The 27,268-nt window shown below is 42.1% G+C and overlaps 1 protein-coding gene across 7 annotated transcripts in view; it reads right to left on the reverse strand.

Annotated features, from left to right (window-relative positions):
* spata17 (spermatogenesis associated 17) overlaps positions 1-27,268 on the reverse strand; it is a 155,226-nt gene that overhangs the window by 122,717 nt on the left and 5,241 nt on the right. For 5 of the 7 annotated variants that reach the window (XM_035413012.1, XM_035412958.1, XM_035412982.1 and 2 more), the window contains exons 3-5: positions 9,885-9,966; positions 6,119-6,169; positions 2,486-2,589 (exon numbers count right to left, since the gene is read on the reverse strand). In XM_035413012.1, the coding sequence (XP_035268903.1) occupies positions 2,486-2,589; positions 6,119-6,169; positions 9,885-9,966 (237 nt within the window). The remainder of the gene's footprint in view (positions 1-2,485; positions 2,590-6,118; positions 6,170-9,884; positions 9,967-27,268) is intronic. The other 2 variants (XM_035412969.1, XM_035412993.1) reach the window with 2 other exon arrangements.

Here is a 27,268-nt window from a genome sequence, read left to right on the forward strand (position 1 = left end):
CCCCATCAATAAATGGATGCAAATATTGTCATCGTCTATAAAAAGAAGAGGATAGATCCATTTGTGGCAACAGTAGGGGCACATCACTCCTCTCAGCTGCTGGCAAAGTCTTGGTGAAAATCATGCTCCACCAACTCATTAACACCATCACTGAGAACCTGCTACCAGAATCCCAGTGTGGCTTCAGAAAGAACAGAAACACAGTGGACATGATCTTCACCACACGCCAACTGCAGGAAAAAGTCAAAACCAACACCCGTTCATGGCCTTTGTGGACCGTTCCAAACCCCCTGAACCTTAATCACCACCGTAATCTACTTTGGAAGGGTCTCCTACAGTATGGCTGCCCTAGAAAGTTCCTTAACATCTTTAAACAGCTCCATGATGTGATGATGGCTAAGGTTACAGTTGGTTGGCAGGAATCTGACCCCTTTGGAGTAGGCTCTGAGGTGAGGCAGGTCTGTGTACTTGCACTGGTCTTTCTCAACATCTTCCTCCTTACAACACTCCTACACAAGGACATGGAAGACGAGAGTGGGGTGATCCTTGACTTCAGGCTTGATGTAACATCATGAGGTTCCAAGCTGCAACTAAGCTCCGTTTAATACGCATACTTGAACCCGAGTATCCGGACGACTGTGCTCTTGTGGCACACCCACCAGAAGCCGTACAAGCCACACTTACAGCTGCTGAAGGCATATGGCAGAATTGAGCTGTCTGTTGCAAAAACTAAGATTTTCTGTCAGTGGGTGTCAGATCCCCCACAAAAACCTCCGGTTTTCACTATCTCAGATTTCCCACTTGCCATTGTACTGCAATTTAAGTACCTTAGAAGCATCCTTTCAATGGACAATAGCATTGACCAGAACATTCAGAACTGGATCAAAAAGGTCTGTTTGGACAACTGAGGAAAAGAGTCTTTAGTAATTGCAACCTGCACCTCCACACCAAGGTAGCAGTCTACAAGGCAGTATGCATCTTCACACTTCTCTGCGGCTGTGAAACATGGACACAGTGGTCACCTGAAACAGCTGGAATCTTTTCATGTAAGATGCCTCCTACAGAAGACCAACTGTAGGAGCATAAAGGCAACCATCATTCACCATCAATTCAGATGGCTCGGTCATACCATCTGGATGCCAGCTGATCGTCTGCCGCGAATGATCCTGTACGGACAATTACAACTGGGCCATCACTCTTAAGGACCAACTGAAGACCTCCCTAAAGAAGTTTGGAATAAACCCTGGAGCTGTGGATCGCTCAACCAGGCGCAGACTCAAGGGAATGCAGTTAGCCTAGGAAAAAGGGCACAACATTGCCTGGCAAAGAGACAGAGACGAAAAAATGCCCATGACTGCACCTGCCCCAGTGGGTCAGGACTTCATTTTCCCTGTCTGTGGAAGACAGTGTGCATACTGCATTGGACTATACAGCCCTCAACGGATCCACAATAAAAATGAGAAGTCATCATCGGTCACAATGGACTACCCTAAGCAAGCAAGTTGGGGGTGGAGGGTTGGCATGAAACACTTAATAAATTTGCATTTAATTTTAGCCAAACCCTTAAGATATTTTCCAGGGAAATATATTATCGACATTGAAATTTTGACTGCATTGGGTTTTTTTGTGTGAAAAAGATAGATCAAGTCCTCCAAACATGGTTTTATTAATGCAAGGGCTTGCCAAATGACTAATTTCATAACATAACTCACTTGCTCACAACCTGAAGCAGTTTTTACAAACAGGAGGCAAGGGGTTAGCACGTGTCTACCAACTGCACACACAAAGCCTGTAAATTAATCTAATCAATTTGCCTTCGTGAAAATGCCTAGAGACATTTCTTTAATTTGAGCAACCACTTTTGATTTACAGGAGTTGTACTAGCATGGATCCAGTGCGAGATTGCAACATAACCTTAAATTTTATTTATACCTACAAGAAAGTCTTTGATGGTTATAAAAATGTACTAATAAAAGAAAAATACAGATTACAAGAGAGAAGATTATGTGCAATCTTTTAAATTGCAACATCACTGCATAAACCTTATGCTACAAAAGAATTCAGTTTCAATTAAGATTGGATCTGGTAGGTGTTGGCATATTTTGTTGCCGACTAAATAACATTTTGCCATTTCTTTAATTGTTGCACTTCTTTCTTTAATTTTTGTTTTTCTGCTTTTTTGTAATCCTTGGTTAATTTTCATGGACCCAAAATGCATCGATCTCTAAGTTTCTAAGTTGATTATTTTCCTCCTTAAACCACATGACACAGGGTATATCTGATGGAAGTACACGTTCTGCTCTGTACTGAGCTGCCACAGAGCAAGCAAGCTCCAAAATGAATCCAAAATGAATGTTTCCTTGAATGACAGTGATATTGACATTTACCATTCTGGTTCAAAGCTTTACAAATACTGATGGACAAATCAATTTTCTGTGAATTGTATTTTCTGTACCAAAATATATTTGCTTCTTAGTTATCATACCTAATTTGTTCATTTTTTCTTGCCAGTCCTTCCAAATACTGCTGTCTCGCATGGTAATTATGTATATACTTCCGGACATAGTATCCCCTCCATCTTTGTTGTATCTGAAAAGGGACAAAAGTGGCAATAAGAACAGATTCAAACATAACAAACCAAAAACTTGTAATGAAATGAAATGTAATGCAATATACACACATGCTGTGTGGCATTCACATGGGAGATGTGAACCGATCATTTTGATGAACAGCAATGGAAAAAGAACACACACTGCTTCTTAAAGGATGGGCCGCAGAAGTGATGCAGAAGCATTCTGAACTATTAATGGACTGCTGCAAAGTCCAAAAAAGGAACAGATGTGCTTTGGGCTAATTAGGGAATTAAAACAATAGCTTGTTGTATAACAAGGAAAAGGGCATTGCAATTGATCTGCATTCAATAGATAATATTAAATAAAGTAACTGCTGACTCAGAAGGCAGGTTCATTGTGACCTTCTAAGACACATAAAATCGATGATGCATATTCTTCAATTAGATAACATAAAATCTAGGGACCCCTGTAAACACTGGTTTGTATTAGTGGATTAATACACTGACCTTTAGTAAAGAGAATGATAAAGACATTGCAGGATAAAAATAAATAAATATGTACAGAATAATAAGTGGCACAGGGGATTCAACTGTATGTTTTCCTTAGTCAATGAAATCAGTGGGCAGAGATGTCCTTCACATAGACTGCATATGTTTAAAAATCCTTTCAAGCATTTATAACATATTAATTTTCTCCACTACACCAGACATTTCTGGAATGTATTCATTTATATTTTTATTTGAATTCTGCATCTATTTTTACACTACTCTACTTTAACAAAATATAACAATGGTTCATGAGGTTTATTCACTCAAAATAAACATCAGGTAGAAATATTCAGTTTCTCTGTATTTAAAATAATTGTCCAAGCACAAGAGAAGAGTATTTTAACTAAAAGAACTAGTGAAGTAGATATTTTGTTGCAATTTTGATATTAGTTTTTTCTTTTTTTCCTAAAAGCAAAAAAGGTCTTGTGCTACCCACTGCTGGAGGATTTTGGTGTTGGTTGCTGAAGACATTGTTTCTGACATCATTACAAAGTCATTGTTTTTTTCCCACCTGTCAGTGGTGACAGAAAACTAGCTGCTTATTTGAATACATGGATGATTGTCATTATACCAGTACTGACTGCACCATGGTTACTGTAAGGGAATTATGGGCTGCAGTATATGGCAGGGTGGGCATGTTAAAATTGAGGAGCAATATAAAAGTGAAATATAGCTGTACAGGGAGCAACACTTTGTTGCTCAGATGGAATAACCAGTAAAATGACTTGGCTAACACTATGCTGTACAGAGTGAGAAGTATTATAATATCACCAAGGTTCAAAAACATGGTATGTTATCACTTTGAAATCACACAAGAGGAAATTACATTAGCCAGTAAGCAGTCTATCTTGATTTTTGGCATGAGAAACTTGTAGAAGGCATAATGGCAAACTGGACAACAATATATCGATAGCTTTCTGGCCAAGATACAGTGCTGTGAAAAAGTATTTCCTGATTTACTCTACTATTACATATTTGATGCACTGAATGTTTTTAGATCGTAAGACAAAATGTAATATTAGACAAAGGGAACCTGAGTAAACACAAAACACATAAAAAAATTTTTTTTCATAATTTAATGAAAAAAGTTATCAAACACCCACATCACACGTGAAAAAGTAATTGCCCCATTAGGTCTTTGTTTTCCAGAATCAATGCTGCAGAGCGCATCAGCGCAGTCAATTGCGTGGCATGTGGTGGATTGGGCATGGCTTGTGATTGTTCGTATTTTCGGGACAAGAGATAATAAGCATAGTGAAAAATGTGTGACGCGCCTGGAAAAAGCGCTGGGTTATACTGAATGTATTATCAGTGGATGTGGTGCAGCTGAGTGAATTAATAGCCAATCAAATGACGTCTTTTAATTCCCGTTAAGAGCTGTGTGCATTGCATGGGGCATGCTGCCATTTTCTGTAGTCCACCACTACAATGGAAGACAAGAATAACAATACTGTAACTAGAAAATCAAACATATCCAGAGCAGCCAAAATGACAGAAGAAGCCAGGCAGATAAATTAAATAGGCCTATGCCTACATAAGCCTTTCATTCACTTGCGTTCTGATCATGTCACTGCACTGAAACATCAAATTATATTATTTTTCAGTGCATGTGACATCAGTTACAAAAAGAGCTGACAGGTGGTCTCACATTACAAACTTAGCCTCTTAATTGAATTTCTTAATTTTCAAATAGGTAATGAACAAATTAATGGTTAACCCCACAGGACATTTGAAAAAACATTTATTTATTAGTGATTATATAAATATTACCATTGTGATATCCTCTTACAAATGATATCTTTACCTACATAGAAACCTTCCTTAATAGTGTTCACCCTTGCATGGCCAGGAAATCTGAATAACACACTGTTATGCCTTTTGAATGCAATATACACTTTCCTAATTGCTCGGTAGGCTATACTGTGGCTTTACTTAAATTTTCATTTCTTTGCCTTGCTGTTTTTATTTTGCTTAAATGTACTTGACTGCCCTGTGCACAGCCCTGACCTCTACCCCATCGAGCACCTTTGGGATGAATTGGAAAGCTAACTGTGAGCCAGGCCTGACGGCCAACATCAGTGCCAAACCTCACTAATGCTCTTGTGGCTGAATGGAATTGAATCACCGCAGCTATGTTCCAAAATCTACAGGAAAGCCTTCCCAGAAGAGTGGAGGCTGTTACAACAGGGGGTCCAACTCCATATTAATGGCCATAGTTTTGGAATAAGATGTTAAACAAGTACATATGGGCGTGATGTTCAGGTGTCCACATACTTGGAAATGTAGTGTATTTAACAACCACTAAAAACACTTTGGTTATTCCTGTTGAGGCAATATATTTTTCAGTTAAGCAGTGAAATGATCTTTGGCATTTAACCCTGTGACTTCAGAAGGTCAGCCAGACATTTTCCTCTTCCTGGTATACATGTGTTATTTTCTTCTTATGAAGGCATACCCTATGCTAACAAGGGAGTATTTATTGGGATAACTGTTAAAGCATTTCCTCATTTTGGATTTTCAGGGATGTTTTGTTGGGCTTGTAAAAATGTAATCTTGCAATATAATCTTTAACAATTTCACTTGGGAGAAAAGAAGCTGTACAGAATTGTAAAATATAACATGTTAACACAATCCTCCCTCATAAAACTGCTAATGTATCAGTCAAACCCTTTTGATTTATAACTTGGGAAATCAGTTCAGTTAATCAAACTGGTGAATATGTACTTCACAAATGGGCAGGTCGCACAGTGGCAATAGTTGTGATTTTAGGATTCATTCAGTTGAAATTTTAGGCCGTAAATTGTTATATTCAAAGTGACAATTATTATGATGTACCATGATGCTGTGTATGATTTTAAATAATCGCACAGTGAGACCATACGCTGGCTACATTTACAATCAAATGTGCCCAGTCAATTTTATCTTTAAATTAGAATTCTATTCAGAGCACAACTAACTATTTGGTTTTATTTGGTTAACAACTGAAGAAATATTTACCCTGACAGCCATCTCATTGTAGAAATGCATCTTCATCATAAAATATGCTGTCTGTGAATTGAGAGAAAGAAAGCGTTACAATGCAGTCACTCGAATCCTAGTCTTCCTATCTATCCTGAAAAAAACATAACCCCCTATATAAATAATACATGCTAAGGCACAGAAGCCCAGTGAGGTAAAAAGAAGATAGAGGGAATTCAGACTTTGTACTGAAGGAACAGACTGCTTCATAATACATAATGCAGACAGGACCAGAAAAAAATCAATGGTAGTCAAGCTGGAAACTAATGGAGATAGATGATCGTAAAGTACTCTCTGCTGAGTTTGATAATCAATGGAGCTCCAATGAGGATAGATTAACAAAGGCACAAATATTCACACCAGCAGAGGACATGCATTATTGTATGATTAATCCACTGGAGCGTGTTTCAGAAAGAGACTTTGTAAGAAACATTAAAGGAACTCACATACCAACATGTCTGCTTTATTAATAACAGAAAGGGGAAGCAGCTGGCAAGGGTGGAAGAAAGATATCAAAGAGACAATATGTTTGGTCTAAATCCAACCCACAGTGGGGAGTTCACTTCAAATTAGAAACTGTCAGAGGTAGAAAATCCAGTTTCAGAAAGTAAAAGTCCTTCCCAGTATTTTTTTCAATTGCCCGGATTTGCTACAGTATTTAGCACAATTCTTCAGCGAGGAGGTAGAACTAATTAGTGAAATCATCAGGCTGAACTCATGGGTGGAAGAAACACATGGCAGGACTTTTATTTTCTGACCATGAACTTTCTACCTCTGGACTCTGTGCTTTGACTCCAAACTAGCAAAGGAATGTCTTGTTAAAAATGTCCCAAGTGTCCCTTCCAGTTGTTTTATATTCAAATGTAGAACTGTGATACCTAGAAAGAATACTTTACTAATGGTAAAACTGATATCTGATCAAAACAAAATAGTAGCATGTATTGGTTTGAGAATCAGCACTATGTGCAATTAATATGCAGAAACACAGCACATAAGCTGTCATGCTTTACAGATTTGTTAGCAGATGAAATGATAGTTAAGGGTCTTAAGTCTGCCTCAGACGCTGTGGCTTTGATTGACTTGGCTCAAGAGATTCCTTTGTTTTTGAACAGTATTTTTATTTGTAAACTGCTGGGTGTTAGGAATGTAATTGTTTCTAAGAAGCTGCCCAAGACTCAGACAAAACTCTGAGAATGGAAAAGCAGGTAATGCTCTCTGCATGACAAAAAACCCTTAATTGATAATTTTCCACAGAATGTGATTACTAAATAAATACTCATTTGTAATTCATTGTTATTGTAATAAATGGGAAAATGAAAAAAGCTCAGTACTTTTTAGAATTTAACTGTGTGTGTGCGTGCGTGCGTGTGTACAGTGGGCTCCAGAATTATTGGCACCCTTGATATATATATGCACAAAAAATGCTAAAAGAAAATGCTAAACTAATAATAGTTAAAAAATTTAAAAAAAATAATAGTTATTGACATAAGCTTTATTTTCCAACATGTGTAAACTAGTGTGCTTGATTAATGATTCATTGGAATCAACCAAAGTCTTACATTACACAATTATTGGCACCGCTGGTTTAATACTTTGTGAAAACATCCGTGGCAAAGATGGCAGCCATGAGTCTTTTCCTATGATTGGTTATAAGGTTAGATAACACATTTGGAGGGATTTTTGAGCATTGCTCCATGTAGAACTTTTCAGAATCATTGACATCTTTGGGTTTGCACTTATGGACCCCCCCCCTCTTCAGTTCAGACCACAGGTTTTTGATGGGATTTAAGTCTGAAGACTGAGATGGCGATTGGAAAACATGGATGTTGATTTCACTTAAGCATTTCTGTTTAGATTTTGATGTATGCTTGGAGTCATTGTCCTGCTGGACAATCTACCTATGACCAACTCCTAGCTTCTTAGCAGAGACAACCAAATTTTCTGCCGGAATTTCCTGGTACTTTGTTGAATTCATTGTGCCATTGATCTAAAATAGTGCCCCGGGACCACTGCCAGCAAACCATCTCCAAAATATCGACGACTCCACCTCCATATTTGACAGTAGGTATGAGGTACTTCTCCTGTATGCATTCCTCTTTTGCCGCCAAACATGTCGATGATGTGTATGGCCAAAACGTTCAATTTTGGTCTCATCTGACAATAGCACTCTCTTCCAGTCATAATTCCAATGAGGTTTGGCAAGCTCCGGATTCTTGGTTTTGTTTACTACTTTACTACAGTAATTACATGACAGTAATAGCCTACATTAACTTTTTTTGCCTGTTTTATTTATTTATTTATTTATTTACTTATTTATTTATTTCCCCTACTGAACTAAGTTTGGATAAACTGCAAACCATCTGATGTCCTCATATTTTCCCTTGGTGGCAACTGTTACCATGAATGGATTTTGTGTTCATTATAGCCATACATACAGCATGTTACATCTTAAACGGATGAATATTGACTGAAATACAAGTTAAAACGTCGGATTTTTCAATATTTCGACTGGGTTTTTTTAAATGGAGGAAATGAACACATACAGCTAAAAACTACAGGTTCTAAGCTTGATTTTGATGTATAGGTTGCGGGGGTTTGAAAGAAATCCACCTGCCACACCAGGCTTGTGTCTCGCTAGCTCCCGCACCTCCTCGATGCCAGAGTTTCCTTGAGTGATAGCCGGGAACGGTCAGCTCTCAGTCTGCTGCCAGCTGTGCGCTGACTCGGTGGGGGCGACTACAGAATATAGCGATCACTTTTCAATAATATGTAGTAAATGAAACGACTAGTGAAATTAAAGTCCTGTGTTGCAAACAGAATGGGCATTTTAGTGGCCATCCACCATGATATGAATCGATTTGAAGAAACATAATGGCTGACGCGTAGAACTTATTTATTAAACGTTTTGCAGTGCAGTGGCTCAAAGTTTGTTGGTGTGTGTAACTGGTGCCGCTGCCCGTGTAACGTTAGATAGAGGCTATAAGAACTCGACATGGAGCTGACTTTTTTTTGTCCCAAATCCGAATAATAACGAGCAACTTCGGGTAGAATAAATATCTGTTTCCATTGCATTATTCGTGCTTTCCCGAATACAGTATTTGGATTCGGATACATCCCGACTAAAGTAAGTAAGGTTGTATTGCCAATTTTATTTTGTTTGATTTTACTTACAATAATTGTTAGGGGTGCCAATAATTATGGCACCTATGGTTTTCAGAAAAAATTTGATTACTTAATATAAAAAAATTGAAGCATGAGAGTAAATGTATTGAAATAAAAGTATATAGTTTTCCCATATGTTTGAACATAACATACAGATTATTATCTGTGTCATTTATTATATGCAGCCTTTTTTCTTCATTTTTATTAAGGGTGCCAATAATTCTGGGGCCCGCTGTATGTGTGTGTGTGTGTGTGTGTGTGTGAATGGAATAATACAGTACAACTTCATATCCCTGCACAGACAGAGAATTTTAATTTTCAAATGGTTGTCAGAAGGTAAAAATCCTACAACCCTGTTACTCAAATCACGGCCCTCAAGGTCCAAGAACTGTTGGTTTTCCACCCTCCCTTTACCTGGGAGTCAGGTGTTACACTCTAGCATCAGTAGCAATAATTGCTTAAATAATGTGGGATCAAACTGTCATTATTCTGGGTAATATTAACTTTCCAACACAAATAAATAATTAACATAATTGTGTTATCATTGGCTGAAAAAGTGCATACCACAAGTTAGATAACATACCTTTACCATTTGTCTGAAGCAGGCCCTTGCTGTGTATCCTTGCCACACCTTCTGGATAATGGTTGCATTTCTGTGGAGTTGTCTAAAAGAAAGATTTATGGAACACATTACTTTATGAAATTCTTTTTAAAAGAATCGTACTTTCACATCAAAATACTGCTGTTCCCCTGACTCTCCTAAAGGAAGGGCCAAAAGAAAAATGAAAAGACTCAAACAGAACAAAAACTGCTCTTCTTCCACATCTTTCACTTCCACATCAAAGAGCAACAGAGGCTTCATACAAAATCACACATGAACTGAGGAAAAAGATGAAACCATACACTGATGGAGAAATGTTGAAGGTTTGTATACTTTTAGCCTACTCAGTTTTTTTCTCTCTTTTTGCAGAGAGAAAGGACCTTTAGCTCAAGCAAAACTATCTGGTACTTTCAAAAATATTTTTTGTCATTGTGGTTCCTCAACTCGTCAAGTCTGAGTACAGCTGCCATAGATGAGGTACAAACAGTCATTTGAAATTTTCATGCAGGATTGTTTTTTCTAAAGAGTTTAAGGCAGCAATTAATCAGCAGTAGTAGCAGTTAATAATTATGTTGTATTTTTCATTAGAGCCAATGCAAAGTAATTTTGTCTGTAATCATCTTCTCATCTACACCACTACCAACTATTAACAAAAAGAGATGAAACCTCTCAGTCTGAACACAGCAGTTAGAATAGCAGGTATGCATCTGTATGAAAAACATTATCTTTGTTAGTGAGCATGACCTACAGAGAAAAGATGGAGTCCATTGCAACTTCATTACAATAGAACAAGGGAGTCCTAAAAAAGTAGACATACAATGAAAAAATTATATTTTACAGCACCCACCAGTCTGGAGACCTGTGAAGCATTGCTGCCTGTCTGGTAGCTGAAGTGACACTCTGGCCTAGTATACACAGCAAAATCGGTAGTGTGAATTGTGTGTGTGAGCACTTGTGTGTGAGCGGCGTACTGTTTTTTCCGGTGTCTGCTAGCGTTACAATAACAGGGGGGGGGGGGTTTGTGTAACAAGAGCGGTCATATTCTTTGTTGATGTAGATTTTGTATTACATAGCTATTTGCACAGCTAACGCTAGCTACCGGACCATGTCAAGAAAGACAACATTAGTTTAGACAACATTGCGCACAGTATCCATCTCTCATATCAGGTAACGTTGCGTTAGCTAGCTAGCTAATGTATTAACACAGTCTAATGTCAGCTAACAATTAGAAAAAACGCTAGCTAACGCTACCGACCGGTACCGACCTCGCAAACCGTCTCTCGAATGCAATGCTACCTTGCTGCAACGTTGCAGTGTAGCTAACTAAAGGCCAGTTCAGATCAATGATTCGCAACAAGACTGGATGCAACTTGCAAAATTCCAAGATGTCTGATTGTAAACGTTCTAAAACTGCCCTTGGCAATTTGACAAGGTGGGTCTTTTGAGACCCCAGGGCAGGCAACGGCTCTGCTACTAACCAGTTCACACCGCTGCAATTTTCCCTGCAACATTCTACAACCGTTTCGTCTCGTTGCGAATCATTGATCTGAACTGGCCTTAACGTTACCGTTATTTACATTGCCATCAAGTTCATCAATATACTATAATGACAGGAATAAAGCTGGGGTATAGGTGGAGCAGAGCCGGGTCTGATTTCTGTGTAAAGATGTCAAGCCGGAGAAAACTAAATAAAAGAATACGGCAGTATGGATTAGCATTGTTATTATTTTATTACGCTTCCTCATATGTTCCTTCAGCCTTTATGCCTTTTTTGATGAAATCTCCTTTGTTTTTGTTTTATTCTTCTTGTTCTGATTGCTAATTTAACACCCAGCTCAGCTTGATTGTCGAACAGTTTAGCTAGCAAAACCAGAAACACCAGGGGTAACATTTTGCAAGGCAGTTGTTTCAAAAATATCACACAACAATCATTCACGAGAAAGACTGTTTATTGTGCACGAGATACATAATTGCACGAGCCACAGCAAATCTCGCAAATTCTTCTCTGCAGTGTAAAGATGTTCATACTGGGCAAAAGGATAAAGAACGTTTGTGGAAATTGATCATCACTAATTCTACCCCAGGTCTTGCTACAGAATTTTAACCTGGCTCGGCAGTGTAAAGACAGTTTAAGTTAGCCTAATGTTAGACAACGAATGAGTATGTACATAACGTTACTTTTATAACAACCATTTTTTATTCAGTAAATAGTGTTATAGTTGGCGTGGCCCAGGTGCCAACTGACTGACGTCACACAGGCAACACTGGTTGGATCTGGCTGGATCTATGGGAAGTGAGGTCCAAAAACACACCTGCAATTACCGCTTCTCGCCATTGGTACCGCCAAAGAGAACGAAACGGAAATCTTTGAGACTGTAACTTTAAAGGTTTTTCTCATTCATTTCAATGGGAGTTGGAATTTCACCTAGTTAAAATGTGAATTTCTGATATCAGAAAAAAATCAATTACTGATATCAACAATATAATTTCAACTAGTTAAAATACCTATTTCTGATATCATGAATTCAACTTTAACTAGTTAAAATTTAATTCTTGATATCAGGAATTCAATTTTAACTAGTTCAAACTGGAATTTTTGATATCAGTAATAGAATGTTAACTAGTTTTAATTAGAATGTCCAATTTTAACTAGTTAAAATACAATTCTTGATATCAAAAATGAAAGGTCCCATTGAAATGAATGGGGAAAACGCTTGAATTATAACTAGTTACAATTGAATTTCTGATATCAAGAATTTGCATTCTAACTAGTTAGAATTGTATTTGCGATATCCTGTAGAAATGAATTAAAGCTAAAACGGCTTGCCATATGCCTGGAACGTTAGGAATGTCATACTGTATTATTATTATTATACTAGTGATGCTTTCCTTCTTATTACAGTTCATATTTGCATTATCAGCTTTAGTCAGTAGAGAGCAGTAGTTTACAAATTCCCTCATCTGGATTCTCTTGCTCCCCTTGGTTGTTTGGCTTAAAATTAAAGTGTTGCCACACTTGGGAAGTGCCATTTCATTTAGAAACCAGTTTGTCTGCCATTTCAGCAAGAGACATGAGCATTTAAATTGACAGCTGGTGGCGCTTTTAGTTTTCAACTTGCGTATGAAAGTTACTGTTTTGTCTTGTACACTCTAATGTTGGTAATGACCAAAATGCAACATCATAAAACTGCTGTTAACAAGTGAAAGCAATTTGCAATTTCAGATTAGTTTAGAGATAAATTGGTTGATCAGTCATTCATTATGTGCAGTTTAAAACCTGCTTCAGGTATCTTTATCTGGTGTCATGCAAATCTTCCTGTAGTCAAAAACAAGTTTGGGCTTCCCGATGCAGCTGAACTTCACATTTTTGATGAAACTGACACAGCAGTGGAGGAAGACATCCTTCTTGAACTGATAGAGGCCAATCCTGACTTATGCCTGACAGTATGTCACAGCATTTCAGATGAAGGTAGGTTTCATTATTATATCTGTTGTAAATAATCAATGGTCAGGGTTTTTCTGCTGCACAAATATTGTCAAGGTGAGACCCCTTTATGTCCCTGACTGTCTGACTACTGTGACAGTAGTGAAGTAGATGAACAAAGAAACAATATTTAAGCACAGATCAGCATCCAATTGCCAAAACAGTTTGAAAATGTGGGTTTGGTTGTGATTGTCCCATGCTTGTGTTACACAAGGTCACAGTTTGCTATGTCAAAGATGTTGACATTCAGTAATTTTATTTGAAATCATCACCATATCACAAATCATCTCTACTAGTGGCTGTGCCACCCCTGAATAGCACATTTCTAGCAGGTCACTGGATATATTTTCGTAATTACGTTTTCCTTGTTTTTAAAGATTTTTCTCCTTTAGATCATTCAACACCATCTCCCCTCACGGATACCACGTCACTTTCTTCAAGTGACAATGACCTCTCCAGTCGAAGAGAATGGTGGATTCCCACAGGCAGAAATATATCCAGCTCTGAAGTCATGAACAGGTCTACCACAGAGGTTTCTGAGTCAGAGGCTGCAAAAGAGGTACTTGAGAGCAGTAGATGTCGTTTACAATTTTGACTCATAACATCATAAATAAAGTGGCAAACTAAATTGAGATTCTCACCAATCAGAGTATCGTGACATTTAGAATGGTGAATGCCAGATTGAGAAAGTTAGCAAACTTAATTTAGTGAGGAAGTAAAAATGAACCCGGGGTTTGGCTGTTTCGCAGCTCTGTATTTTGTAACTTTTCTTTCCATACACATTTATTAAATTAGGTGATCATTCACATACATTGAATGGTCACTCTTCTGCAAGGCCAGTAGTGTAGTTGTTTGACAGGTAGTCAGTAGTTGAAACCAGACTATATCGCTTATTTTGGCTGACCCCATTATCAAAGAAAAGTGTTACCAATTTGCTGCTTTACCTGATTTTTTTTTTCATTTGCAGCACTGCTGTTTTTTTACCTTCCTCTGATGCAGTGAATTACTTTTACCCTTAGTCTGAAAAGACAAGTTTTGGCATATTGTTGTTCAAATGATTTTATCCTGGAAGACTGAATTGTACACTGAAAACTTTTTTTCTCTCATGTGAGTAGATGGTAGAAAATGCCTTGCTTAGGAAACCTGGAGGTGAGGATGTCCTCAAAGAGTACAAGTCAGAAATTTCGCTGAAGCACCGCACCTGGAGACAGCTTGTAAACATATTGGCTAGCCATATACTGAGATGCATGGGTAAGTGTTTCTTAAATAAATTGTTCATTTTAAACCATTTCAGACTGAAAGGGTTTATATTATAGGGTTTATATTAAGATATATATATATAAATTTGATTGACATTGCAGGAGCACTTCTATGATGGGGAAAAAGGCACAGGATATTTAGCATGGCGCCTCAAGACCATGTCCAGGAATAAATATCAACGGCCAGTCAAGGCAGCCACAGTGCCTCAAGCACAAGGACCAAACCGCCAAAGATCAGCAGCCACAGTGCCTCAGCAGCTTGATGGAGATGCCTGCAGGGAGGCTATATCATTTCTTGTTCACTCTCCTGATGAAGCAAACGTGTTTCAGAAGATGAAGATGACCTTGCAACATCGCCAGGACCTAGTGCATGACGTTTTTTAGATGTCAAAGGACTAGTGAGTTGTGCATTTCTTTTATTTAAACTCCAGTCTTTGAACTCCAGTCTTTAATTTGGTTGGATGTAAGCAGTTAACAATGCACTGACTATTGGCTTGATGTATTTGCATATATGTATGATCAACAGCTGAATCAAGACTTCCTGCTGCTGTTTGGTGCTGAAACAGCCTCCAAGATGCTTGAGAAGTGTGACACAGCATTCAAGCCCAAGGTTATCAAAGAGACCAAACACCTGACTCAGTCAACCGAGCTGTGCCGACTTCTGAAAGCTGCTGAGAAACTCGGAGAGAACGATGACACCAGTAAGCTACATGACATGCTTGGTTTATATTCTAAATAGGCCTAGCTAGTGCTATTTACTTGGTGCATTCCAAGTAGATACTAATAACTAGTTTTGCCTCATTTTTCCTCCTGATAGACTGGGACAGTGACATGGCTTCTCTGCTGTTCCTTCTCCATCTCTTGCCACCCACTGTTGGACGGAAGAGGATCAAAATAAGTCCCAGTGATGCAGTGGACAAAATGATGCACTTTCACAAGGTATGTGTGGTGGAGTGGGCGTGGTTTGAGCGTCGGCTGCAGAGAGAGAGAGAGAGTGAGAGGAGCGGCTCTCGGACCCTTCGTCACAACTGTCAGCTGGAGGTAATCAGCGCCGATAATTGTTAATTGTTTAATTGCGCTGATTGCCTCTGATTGCTTTCAACAGTGAGCCTGGGGTTTTTAAAAGCACGACCGGAAGCCGGAGGAAAAGAGAGACACGCCGGCGAGAAGACGGCGAGAGAAAAAGCGCTCTTGATTGCTTGTAACGGAGAAAAGCCACCTGCTTTAAATAAAATAGCACGCGAGTGCTACGAACTGAAACAGTGTCTCCAGTGAGTGTGTTTGGGTTAGGAGGGGTGGCACTCATTTGCCACAGTGGTGGCCCGTACGGGGAGCTCGAAGTAAACACACTGCACAAAGGAGAAAAAAAAAAAGAAAATAAAAATGGAACACAGCCAGGAGCAGGGGGAACCGGCACAGCCAGTGATAGCGCTTGCGAGGATGCTGGAGGGGATGGCAGCAATGCAAGAGAGACAGGCGCTGATGCACGCCGAGCAACTTGAAGCTCTGCGAGCACAGACATCCCTGCAGACGCAGGCTCTACTGCAGCTGGCTGCTGCGGGAGAAACTAGCTCCCGCGAGCGACAGAACAAACCCCCCGTAGCTCTTCACTTGCCTAAAATGACCCCGGAGGACGATGCTGAGGCATTCCTGGAGGGGTTTGAAGTGGCAGCGAAGGCGAGTCAATGGCCGGAGGAGGAGTGGGTCGTCCGCCTCCTGCCCCTCTTGACTGGGGAAGCCCAACAGGCGGCGCACAGCTTACCCCCCACCGCGCGGGCTGTCTACCAAAACCTAAAGAAGGCGGTCCTGGACCGCCTGGGGTACAGCCCGGAAGAGCACCGGCGGCGGTTCCGTCAGACGGCTCTGGCAGGAGAGGACCGGCCATTCGCCTACGCCCAGAGACTGCTGGATATGGCCCGACGGTGGCTCCGACCGGAACTCCGGTCAGCCGACGGAGTGGTAGAGCTGGTGACACTGGAACGATTTATCGAGGGCCTCCCGGGGGAAACAGCGAACTGGGTGAGGTGCCATCGACCGACCGGGTTGGCGGCCGCCGTCACCCTGGCGGAGGACCACCTGGCGCTCTACCCCCGCGGCCAGGCCCAGCACCAGCAGCAGCAACAGCAGCAGCAGCAGCAAGGACGGGCAGACACGGCTCCGCGCCGAAGAGCCCCTCCTCGTTCCCTTCCTTCCCCCCTTCCTTCCTCCCTTCCCCGTGCCTAAACCCCCTCCTTTTCCCGTAACAACCCTTTTTTTGTTTCCCCAGCCCCAGGCTCAGTGGCGGCGGGGTTCGAACCACAGAGAGCTCCTCAGACGCCCGGACCGGGGTGTTGGCGGTGCGGACAACCGGGTCACCTGCGCCGAGAGTGCCCGCTCATGGAGGTGGGGCAGGTGGTTCGTGTTGTCGGCCCGCCCACCTCCGCTCCCGACCCAGACGGAGCGTACTGTATTCCGGTAAGGATTCAAGGGAGTGAACACCAGGCGCTGTTGGACTCAGGGGCTATGCAGACCATGATTCGACAAAGCCTGGTTCGACCCGAGGCGTTGTTAGAAGCATCAAGGGTATCTATAAGGTGTGTGCATGGGGATCTACACGAGTATCCTATTGTCTCAGTGGAAATTCGGTGTCAAGGGAAAAAGCATAAAATAAAGGCTGCGGTTAGCTCCCGCCTCTCGCACCCTCTGATTTTAGGCACTGATTGGCCGGGGTTTCGCCAGGCAGCTGGTAAGGTAGGGGGGGTGCGTTCACGACGGGTAGGGCTGTGTGATGTGTGTGCTGCTGTCAGCGGTGACGCGGGGTCGTCCGACACGGCAGAGGGGGAGCCGGCACCAGTGGAGCCTCCGGGGGAGACTCCGCAGGTACCGGTGTTTCGCCCCATGGAGGATTTCCCACTCGAGCAGTCTCGTGATGACACCCTACGCTTTGCCTTTGACCGCGTGATGTCCATTGATGGTCAACAGGTGCGCCCTGATGCAACACTCACTCACCCGTATTTTGTAATAATTCGGGATAGGTTATACAGAGTGTGTCGTGACACTCAGACTAACGAGGAAATCACCCAATTGCTGGTGCCTAAAAGCTCTCGGGAAATGGTTTTTCAGACGGCTCATTTTAACCCCATGGCTGGTCATTTAGGGTATGAGAAAACACTGAACCGGATAATGGCCCGCTTCTATTGGCCGGGCATTTGGGCCGACGTGCGTCGGTGGTGTGCGTCGTGCCCTGAATGCCAACTCGTAAATTCCCCGGCTATACCAAAAGCGCCGTTGCGCCCCCTTCCGCTAATGGAGGTCCCTTTTGAGAGAGTGGGGATGGACCTCATCGGGCCGTTTGATCGGAGCACGCAGGGATACCGTTTCGTGTTAGTTCTGGTGGATTATGCGACAAGGTATCCCGAAGCAGTTCCTTTGCGCAGCATTTCGGCAAAAAGTGTTGCACAGGCATTGTTTCAAATAATCTCCCGAGTCGGAATCCCGAAAGAGATTCTGACTGACCAGGGCACCCAGTTTATGTCACGCACACTACGCGAACTGTACGGGTTATTGGGCATTCGTTCTATTAGAACTAGCGTGTACCATCCCCAAACGGATGGGCTGGTTGAGCGGTTTAATAGAACGTTGAAGTCTATGATCCGGAAGTTCGTTCATGAGGATAGCCGTAATTGGGATAAGTGGTTATCTCCTCTGGTGTTTGCAGTGCGGGAGGTTCCCCAGGCCTCCACGGGATTTTCTCCCTTTGAACTACTGTTCGGTAGGAAACCCCGGGGGATATTGGACCTAGTTAAAGAAAACTGGGAGGAGGGTCCGAGTCCTAGTAAAAATGAATTACAATACGTGCTGGACCTGCGAGCAAAACTCCATACACTGGGTAAGTTGTCACGGGAGAATTTGCTCGAGGCGCAGGCACGTCAGCAACAGCACTATAACAGAGGAGCTAAACTACGGCAATTTTCACCGGGAGATAAAGTTCTTGTGTTACTCCCTACCTCTAGTTCTAAATTACTCGCCAAGTGGCAAGGGCCCTTTACGGTCACACGGCGAGTGGGGGAGGTTGACTATGAGGTAGAGCGTACTGATAGAGAGGGGGCAAAACAGATTTATCACCTCAATCTCCTGAAAGCGTGGAAGGAGGTAGTGGCTGTCTCTCTGGTTACGGTGGATAAGGAGAGAGATGAGCTGGGTCCGGAGGTACCAAATTCATCCAATCAGATCTCAACCCTTTCAGATGACCATCTCTCACCGAATCAGAGAACAGACCTTGCCTTGTTGCAAAAGCGTTTTGCTGATGTGTTTTCTCCCATACCAGGACGCACGCACCTCATACACCACCATATAGAGACTTCCCCGGGGGTGACGGTGCGGACCCGCCCCTATAGATTGCCGGAACACAAAAAGAAATTGGTTCAGGCAGAGATAAAGGCAATGCTAGAGCTGGGGGTAATAGAGGAATCCCACAGTCCCTGGAGTAGCCCCATCGTGCTGGTAGGTAAGCCTGATGGGTCTATTCGCTTCTGTGTGGATTATAGAAAGGTAAATGAAGTGTCACGGTTTGATGCTTATCCAATGCCTCGGGTCGACGAGCTCTTGGATCGGCTTGGCACGGCTCGATTTTTTTCGACGCTGGATTTAACCAAGGGTTACTGGCAGATTCCCTTATCTGCCAAATCTAAGGAAAAAACGGCTTTCTCCGCTCCGGATGGTTTGTACCAATTCAGGACACTTCCGTTTGGGTTATTCGGGGCCCCTGCCACCTTCCAGCGCCTAATGGATCGGGTATTGCGTCCGCATGCTGGTTATGCTGCTGCCTATCTGGATGATGTCATCATCCATAGCAACAGCTGGGAGCAGCATTTGCAGCATGTGGGGGCAGTGCTCGAGTCATTAAGGCAGGCCGGGCTCACGGCTAACCCAAAGAAGTGTGCTATTGGCCGAGCGGAGGTACGGTATTTGGGGTACCACTTGGGAAGTGGACAGGTGCGGCCTCTAGTGGACAAAACCGCTGCGGTTGCAGCCTGTCCCCGACCCAAGTCAAAAAAAGAGGTAAGGAGGTTCTTGGGGCTGGCCGGCTATTACAGAAGGTTCATCCCGGCATTTTCTGAGCTAACCAGCCCCCTAACTGACTTAACCCGAAAAGGTGCCTCAGATCCGGTCCAGTGGACGGAGCCGTGCCAGCGGGCGTTTGAGAGGGTAAAAGAAGCTCTCTGTGGGGAGCCGCTCTTGTTCACACCTAACTTCTCTCTCCCATTTGTTTTGCAGACCGACGCGTCGGACAGAGGGCTGGGGGCGGTTTTGACCCAGCAGGTGGAGGGAGTCGACCGCCCCGTGCTGTACATTAGCCGAAAACTATCACAACGGGAGGCGAAGTACAGCACGGTGGAAAAAGAGTGCCTCGCCATTCGGTGGGCGGTCGGAGCCCTCCGGTATTACCTTCTGGGTCGCCCATTCACCCTCTGTTCGGACCATGCCCCCCTCCAATGGCTCCACCGCATGAAGGATACCAACGCCCGGATCACTCGGTGGTATCTGGCTTTGCAGCCTTTTAACTTCAAGGTGATCCATAGACCGGGTGCACGGATGGTCGTGGCGGACTTCCTCTCTCGCCCCCAGGAGGAGGGGGGGGGGGGGGGGGGGGGTTGGTCATCGGCCGGATGGCTCCCCGGCCTAAGTCGGGCGGTGGGGGTATGTGGTGGAGTGGGCGTGGTTTGAGCGTCGGCTGCAGAGAGAGAGAGAGAGTGAGAGGAGCGGCTCTCGGACCCTTCGTCACAACTGTCAGCTGGAGGTAATCAGCGCCGATAATTGTTAATTGTTTAATTGCGCTGATTGCCTCTGATTGCTTTCAACAGTGAGCCTGGGGTTTTTAAAAGCACGACCGGAAGCCGGAGGAAAAGAGAGACACGCCGGCGAGAAGACGGCGAGAGAAAAAGCGCTCTTGATTGCTTGTAACGGAGAAAAGCCACCTGCTTTAAATAAAATAGCACGCGAGTGCTACGAACTGAAACAGTGTCTCCAGTGAGTGTGTTTGGGTTAGGAGGGGTGGCACTCATTTGCCACAGTATGTATGTCTCATCTGTTAAAATCCCACGAGCCAGTTTTTCAGTTATATTAAACAACTTGCAAAGGCATTTTCTTCCTCTAGAGATGTAAGCATGCAAAAAAGAAAGGACTAATCTGAACATCTTAACGTTGCTAACAATTCCTCAACAGCGAGGACTTCTTGGGGACACATGGACACACATACACACACACAGTTGTTGGCCTGTCATGGCCTGTTTAGCAGCTCAACTTTTCTGGTGTCCTACAGACCCAAGTATGCAGTGAGCAGTTGAAAACTTGCTAGCTGTTCCTCCTGCTGTGATGCTTTAAAGTGATAGTTCAGATTCTTACACGCGCTTCACCGAGAGCGTGTTCCTTCCAAATGAATGGGGAGATACAGGTCAGTATCTCCCCATTCATTCGGGAGGAACATACTCCCAGTAAAGCGCACGTTCTCGCGACATGGGGGCATTTGACTGGTCAAACTGGAGGATCTATTACACTTGCATGGAGCAGCAAATACCACTGTATGGGTAATCTGAACTATCACTTTAAGATGTTCATGTTATTGTTCTGTTTTTCAGTCATGCTGCAGCATTGATGAACACCTGCGGGGAAGAGAGGATATACAACCATACATCCTTGCTGTTGGCCGAACCCAGAACAGAATTGACACTTTCTACATCGTCGTGGACAAACAACTCATCCCCTGCCAAGCCACCAGCTCGTTGGGTGCTTTTGATGAACTGTTTAAATCCCACTATGTGTTCAACCTGTCTTATGATGTGTCCCTGGTCCAGCTCTACATTTTCGTGCAGACAACAGTCTACAACATCGATGTTACAACAACAGATGAGTCTCCAAGAGTTTGTGAGTTTCGGGCAAAACTCTTTTTTAAGTGTTTCATTTGTCAAGCTGTACATGTGGCCTGCCAGTCCTTGATAACCCATTTAAGAATTGATCACAGTTTGTATCCTAGCACCAGGTTTAAGTTGGTTTGTGCACAAGATCGTTGTAGGCGTCAGTTATCAACATATTCGGGTTTCAAAAAACATTTAATTAGTGTTCATGAGAAGGATTTTTGTCAAAGTGGCGATGCAGCTGTAAGAGGGAAATTAAACTGGGACCCAGAAAAGGCTGGCATTTGAACGAGCCGGCATGCTGGGGCGCAGCCTGTACTTCAAAGGACCCGAGAGCCTTGTGGTAAAACAATAAGCTACTCGGATTTCCTCGGGATGAGCAGGCCATTTGGCTCTCTGGACTGTTACCCTCTGGACAAGATTGAGATAAGAGGAACTGAACTGGTTGTTTATGGTTGTGTGAGCAAGTCGTTGGCTCTCTGGAATGTTACCACCTGGATACAACTAAGATAAGGGGAACTAGTCTCTTTGTCTGTGGTTGTGGGTGTGGGTGTTTTGGGGTCATAAAGGGTGAAATGACCGGCCACATGGTGGGGTAACTGCGCAGTGGGCCCCTCTGCCATTAGACTTTTTATTTCTTTTCTGGATCTGGACTTTAAATCATCTGTTTATCCTATTTACAAACCCCAGAAAACCGTACAAACCATGCACATGTTTTAATTGTATTATTGTATTATGCATTATGTAATAATAACATGGATTGCATGTACAATGGTTAAACAGAAGGGTATTTTCATGACAACTGCACCATAATATTACATCCACTTGGCATGTTTGGTATGTACATGTTCACAATAAATCAGGCCATTGAAGGAAATATGTTTCATACCAAATAGAATTTGAAAAAACATAGTTTCAATAACTCAGGAAAAAACTAACACAATGGAATGTCCTCTCTGGTAATCATCTCCTTTTCCCCATTTCCCCACCAATTGTTTTAACAACTGCCTCCAAAAGGTGGGGGCCGGAATTCGAGATTTATGATTCGGCCAGGTTAATTTATGGTAATGCCTAGACCAAACGCGGGATTTGGCTTAAAAGGAAGGGAGACAAAGCAATCGAGGAAGATCGTAATCGACTTCCCACCGTGCACATACTATGTGCGCTGTGTGTAGATAGCCAAGGAAGATCGCAATCGACTTCCCGCACTGCGCATACTCTGTGTTCTGTGTGTAGCTAAACAGGCTGGGTAAGAACTCTTTTACTCTGTATTTATGTTTTTAACCCTTATAATTGATTTGGAATTGAAGATAATAACCTACCTGCCTGTTAAATAAATTCTTCTGATTTTAACTTGCGTGGTCTTCATGACTCTAATCCATTTTATCTTCTTTTCAGCCGAAATTCAGTTTAAATACTCAGGGGGGCAATTATGACTAGGACCTACTGATCAGGGGTCTAGTACAGTAAACGTCTTTAGTGGGGTCTTCAAGTTAGATAGGTGACCACGATCTGCCTGTTAAGGGATTGGTGGTATTGGTTCTGGTGTTTTGGCTTAAGAGAACCCATGGGCGTAGTACGCCGGTTCTTGTCAAATTCGCCTTAAGGAGCCCGATAGATACGCACCGTCCTGGGCTCATAACTGTCGATGCACTATCCATGTAAGCCAGGCATGGAAGGCATGTATTATGGTGGTCAGCCTCCTACCCTCTGGATTCCTCGCCGAACTGAGATTTAACAATAATGCTAAACCCGGGAGCATATATTGAGGAATGATGGCACAAGATAGAGTCGAGTGTAACCACTCCCAAGTTCCACGTATAGTTAACCCCAAATTTTTAATTATCATGTAAAATGGAGTCAGATTAACACGAGAGTAAAACATAGTAACTGTTACGCTTTCTTGCTGTAGTCACGGATAGATCGGGTGTGTTGTTCCGCGTATTTGTGAATATTCTGATGCTCCCATTGGAATATTGACAGTCCGGCGACAGATCTGATATATCTCTGATGACAACATAGCCCCGTTTCCGAACGGAGAGTAACCAGAGTGCTACTGATCCGTTTCAGGCCAGCTTTAAGCGGGATATGAAGCAGCGCCTTCATATCTAACCCGTGGCAACGGAACCAGTGCATTCTTAAGTATAATTGTGCCCTGTTCTTACGAACAGAGGAAAAATAACTAACATCTCGGTTTTGAATCACACCAGCCAAGGGAGAACACGCGATACCTTCCCCTCCAGCTACAAACCCTCATTGGTCTAGCTGTGAGGTGTTTACACAGCAAACTCAGAGTCATTTCAAGCTCATTCGGAACTTGTGGAACAAGTGTCAGGCAGAGCCCAGAGGCTGGGTGTTTGTGCTTCAATTATTGCTAAACTCCAAGGAAGTGGTATGGCAAATAGTGTTGTTTCAACAATTGTTAGTGATTTGTAAGAACTTGCTACTGGACTGCACTCCCAAGTTAAGCATGACATACTGTCTGCTGTGCCTAAAGATGATCCTGTAAGATCTACATTAGAAGAAGGTCTTGAGAATTTTGAAAACCCATTTGTTTAGCTTTAATTCTGAAACATTTCAATGAGGAATGGGGGGTTGTGGAGCCAGTAAAAATAATGTTAGGAGTTTGATTTGATACAAGGTGAAATAAAAAAAAACAGGTATTTATGATCAAGTCCCAGTGAAAGACACTTTTGTTCACATTCCAATTTTGGAAACAATAAAATGTATGTGCCGCAATTCTGATATTTGTAAACTGCTTGGGGAACCTTATGTATCAAAAACCGACAGATATGAAGACTTTTGCAATGGAAGTTGTTTTAAGACACATCCATTGTTCTCTAAACAACAGACTTCTTTACAAATTCAGATGTACTATGATGACTTTGAAACTGCTAACCCACTGGGTTCAAAACGCCGTGTTCACAAAATAGGTGCTCTCTATTTTGTCCTCAGAAATCTGCCACCAAAATTTAACTCTGCTGTGATGAACATTCATTTGGTTGCACTGTTTCATACTGAAGATGTGAAAAAATATGGCTTTGATCCTATTCAACAGCCAATGCTTAATGACATCAAAACACTGGAGAGTCATGGCCTTGATTTGCCTTTCTCCACTGAAAAAGTCCATATGTCAGATAACTGGGGACAACTTAGAGATGCACGCAATTCTGGTTTTTACAGAGTCTTTTAGTGGACGTTATTTCTGTCGTTTGTGTTTGATTGAAAAAGATGATGTCCAGAATGTTTACAGTGAGGATGACCCCAAGATAATCTTGCGTGGAAAAGAACTTTTTGAAATGCACTGCAATGAGTTGCAATCAGACCCACAGAAGTCATCCGCGTTTGGTTTAAAGCAGAATTCAACTCTTAACAGCCTTCAGTTCTATCATGTTTGCCACAAAATTTCTTTGGACATAATGCACAACATTCTTGAAGGGATGGCTCAGTATGAGATAAAGTTACTGTTGGATTATCTCTCAAAAAATGTTTTGTCAAAACCTGATCTGTTCTCTAGAATTTATGCTTTTGACTATGGGTACTTGGAGCGCAAAAATCGTCCTACAAGGATTAACTTGGACAGTAGTGGCAATAATATAGGACTCAATTCCATTCAGACTCTTTGTCTTGTAAGAAACATTCCTTTACTTTTTGGTGACATTGTGCCAGAAGGAAACCAAAACTGGATTGTGCTGCTGCTTTTACTACAGATGATCAGCATCATATTTTCTCCATCTCTTACACTAGGCATGACTGTACATTTAAAGTATTTAATAATGGAACATCATGACTTTTTCAAACAGTTGTATCCAGATAGAAACCTGATCCCAAAACATCATTTTATGATACACTACCCGGCTTGTATAAGAAAAATAGGACCCCTAATACATAGCCTATGTGGAGCATGAGATTTGAGGCAAAACACAGGGTTTTCAAAAACACTCTTAAAAACTTCAAGAACATCACGAAATCTCTTGCAAAAAAACATCAGATGTCCATAGGATATCATTGGGAGACATCACCTTTAAACCATATTGAGTATGGACCCTTGAAATAATTTAATGTGGACAATGAGGTCAAAAGTGACATGTTTGCCCAAGCCCTGCATGCTGCTGTACCGAAAAACATCTTCTCTACTAACTGGGTTAAAATCAGTGGGACACAGTACAGGGCGGGACTAATCATTTGCAGTGAGATTGAACATGAAATGCCTGTATTTTGCAGAATAATACAGATACTTTTAGTCGACAGTGTTATCTTCTTCCTAATGAACAAGTTTGTGGTTGACCATTTCAGTGAGCATTTTCATGCCTACCAAGTATTTGAAAGTGATGAGAAAGATGTTATCAAAGCAGACAGTCTTGTAATGTATAAACCCTTTGACTTACAAAGTGCTTATGGTGGAGATGAGAGCCTATATATTTTACCTTTATTTTCTTTGTAAATGTGCATATATAGTTAAGTTGTGCCCAATCCCCATGGTGCTTGGAAGATTTTTTTTTCTGAATAAAAAAATGATAAAATGAGTTTGTTTTAATGATTTATTATACTTGTTCACTGTTAAGTCTTGTGGGTCAACCCATTTAAACTTTTGTAAACACAGATAGTAAAGAGATTTACAGCATGATAATGCACTGCAAAACTCCGTATTCGGCAGTCGTTCTGAATCGTCTACTAATAAAGCTAGAACACCTAGTTTGTGTTTTCAACTCATAATTTGGTTGCAGGAGCTCAGAATGTCTGAACTGAGCAACCTAGGCATGCCGGCGTGCCGACCACTAGCGGGTGTGCGCTAAGTGGTTAAAGTCCATTGCTAATTATACTATGCCCAGAGTTACAGCCGTACTTGAGTCCTTTGCTTTGGGTTGCTTGTTGAAATGCTTCTTGGTTTCCAGTGCAAAGTCCAGTGGGAGTTCATGGAAAAGGAGAAGCCGTTTGCCCTTTTCTGGTTCCAAGATACGCAGCTTGATCCTTGTCGCAGGCCGCTTTCCTCGTGGCACTTGCTCTGCAGGATACGTCAGTCATGCGTGGCTCTCCTGGTTCTTTGACCACCGCTAATCATGTAGGAGCGCTTCGGAGCACCTCGTTCCTTCTGCGGCTGGTAGCTGAGGATATACGCGCCTTGCTCAGTTGCAGGCCTTTGCAAACTCTTCCTGGCATGTGGACTCACACGAGAAGGATACAAGAGAAGGGTGGCAAGTCCAGGGAGAGGAAAATGAAACAGAGAGTGAAACAACGGCAACCTTTCATTGAAGGTTGCACGTTTCACATTTACAATAAGCCAATAATGTAACAGGAAAGCTGTGGTAGGAGGCATGGTTAAATGAGTCCATCTGAGGAGGACATAAGGGCTTTGTAGTTTTGTGTCATTTGTAGTCCATGGTACCTACTAGAACAACTGAAAGTGGCTTCAGTGAAGGCCTGGAAAGGCATTTCCACAAAACACACCAAATGTCTGGTGATGTCAATGGGTCACAAACTTGATGTAGGTATTACATTTAAGGGTTGTGCAACTGAATATTAGTCAATACTGCTCTTTTAATTTACTTTTAACTTAATCAGTTAACTTACTTTTGCACAGCTGAAAATGGGAACTCAACACAAAAAGAGCTTTTTTGTAGAATGATAATACATGTACACATGTAGAAACCATGAAATAAAAGCTGATCTATTTTGTCTCATATTTATCTTTGAATCTCAAATCCAAATGCCTTAAGTATATAGAAAAAC

This window comes from Anguilla anguilla, chromosome 1 (genome assembly GCF_013347855.1).
Source record: "Anguilla anguilla isolate fAngAng1 chromosome 1, fAngAng1.pri, whole genome shotgun sequence".
Taxonomy (NCBI): Eukaryota; Metazoa; Chordata; class Actinopteri; order Anguilliformes; family Anguillidae; genus Anguilla; species Anguilla anguilla.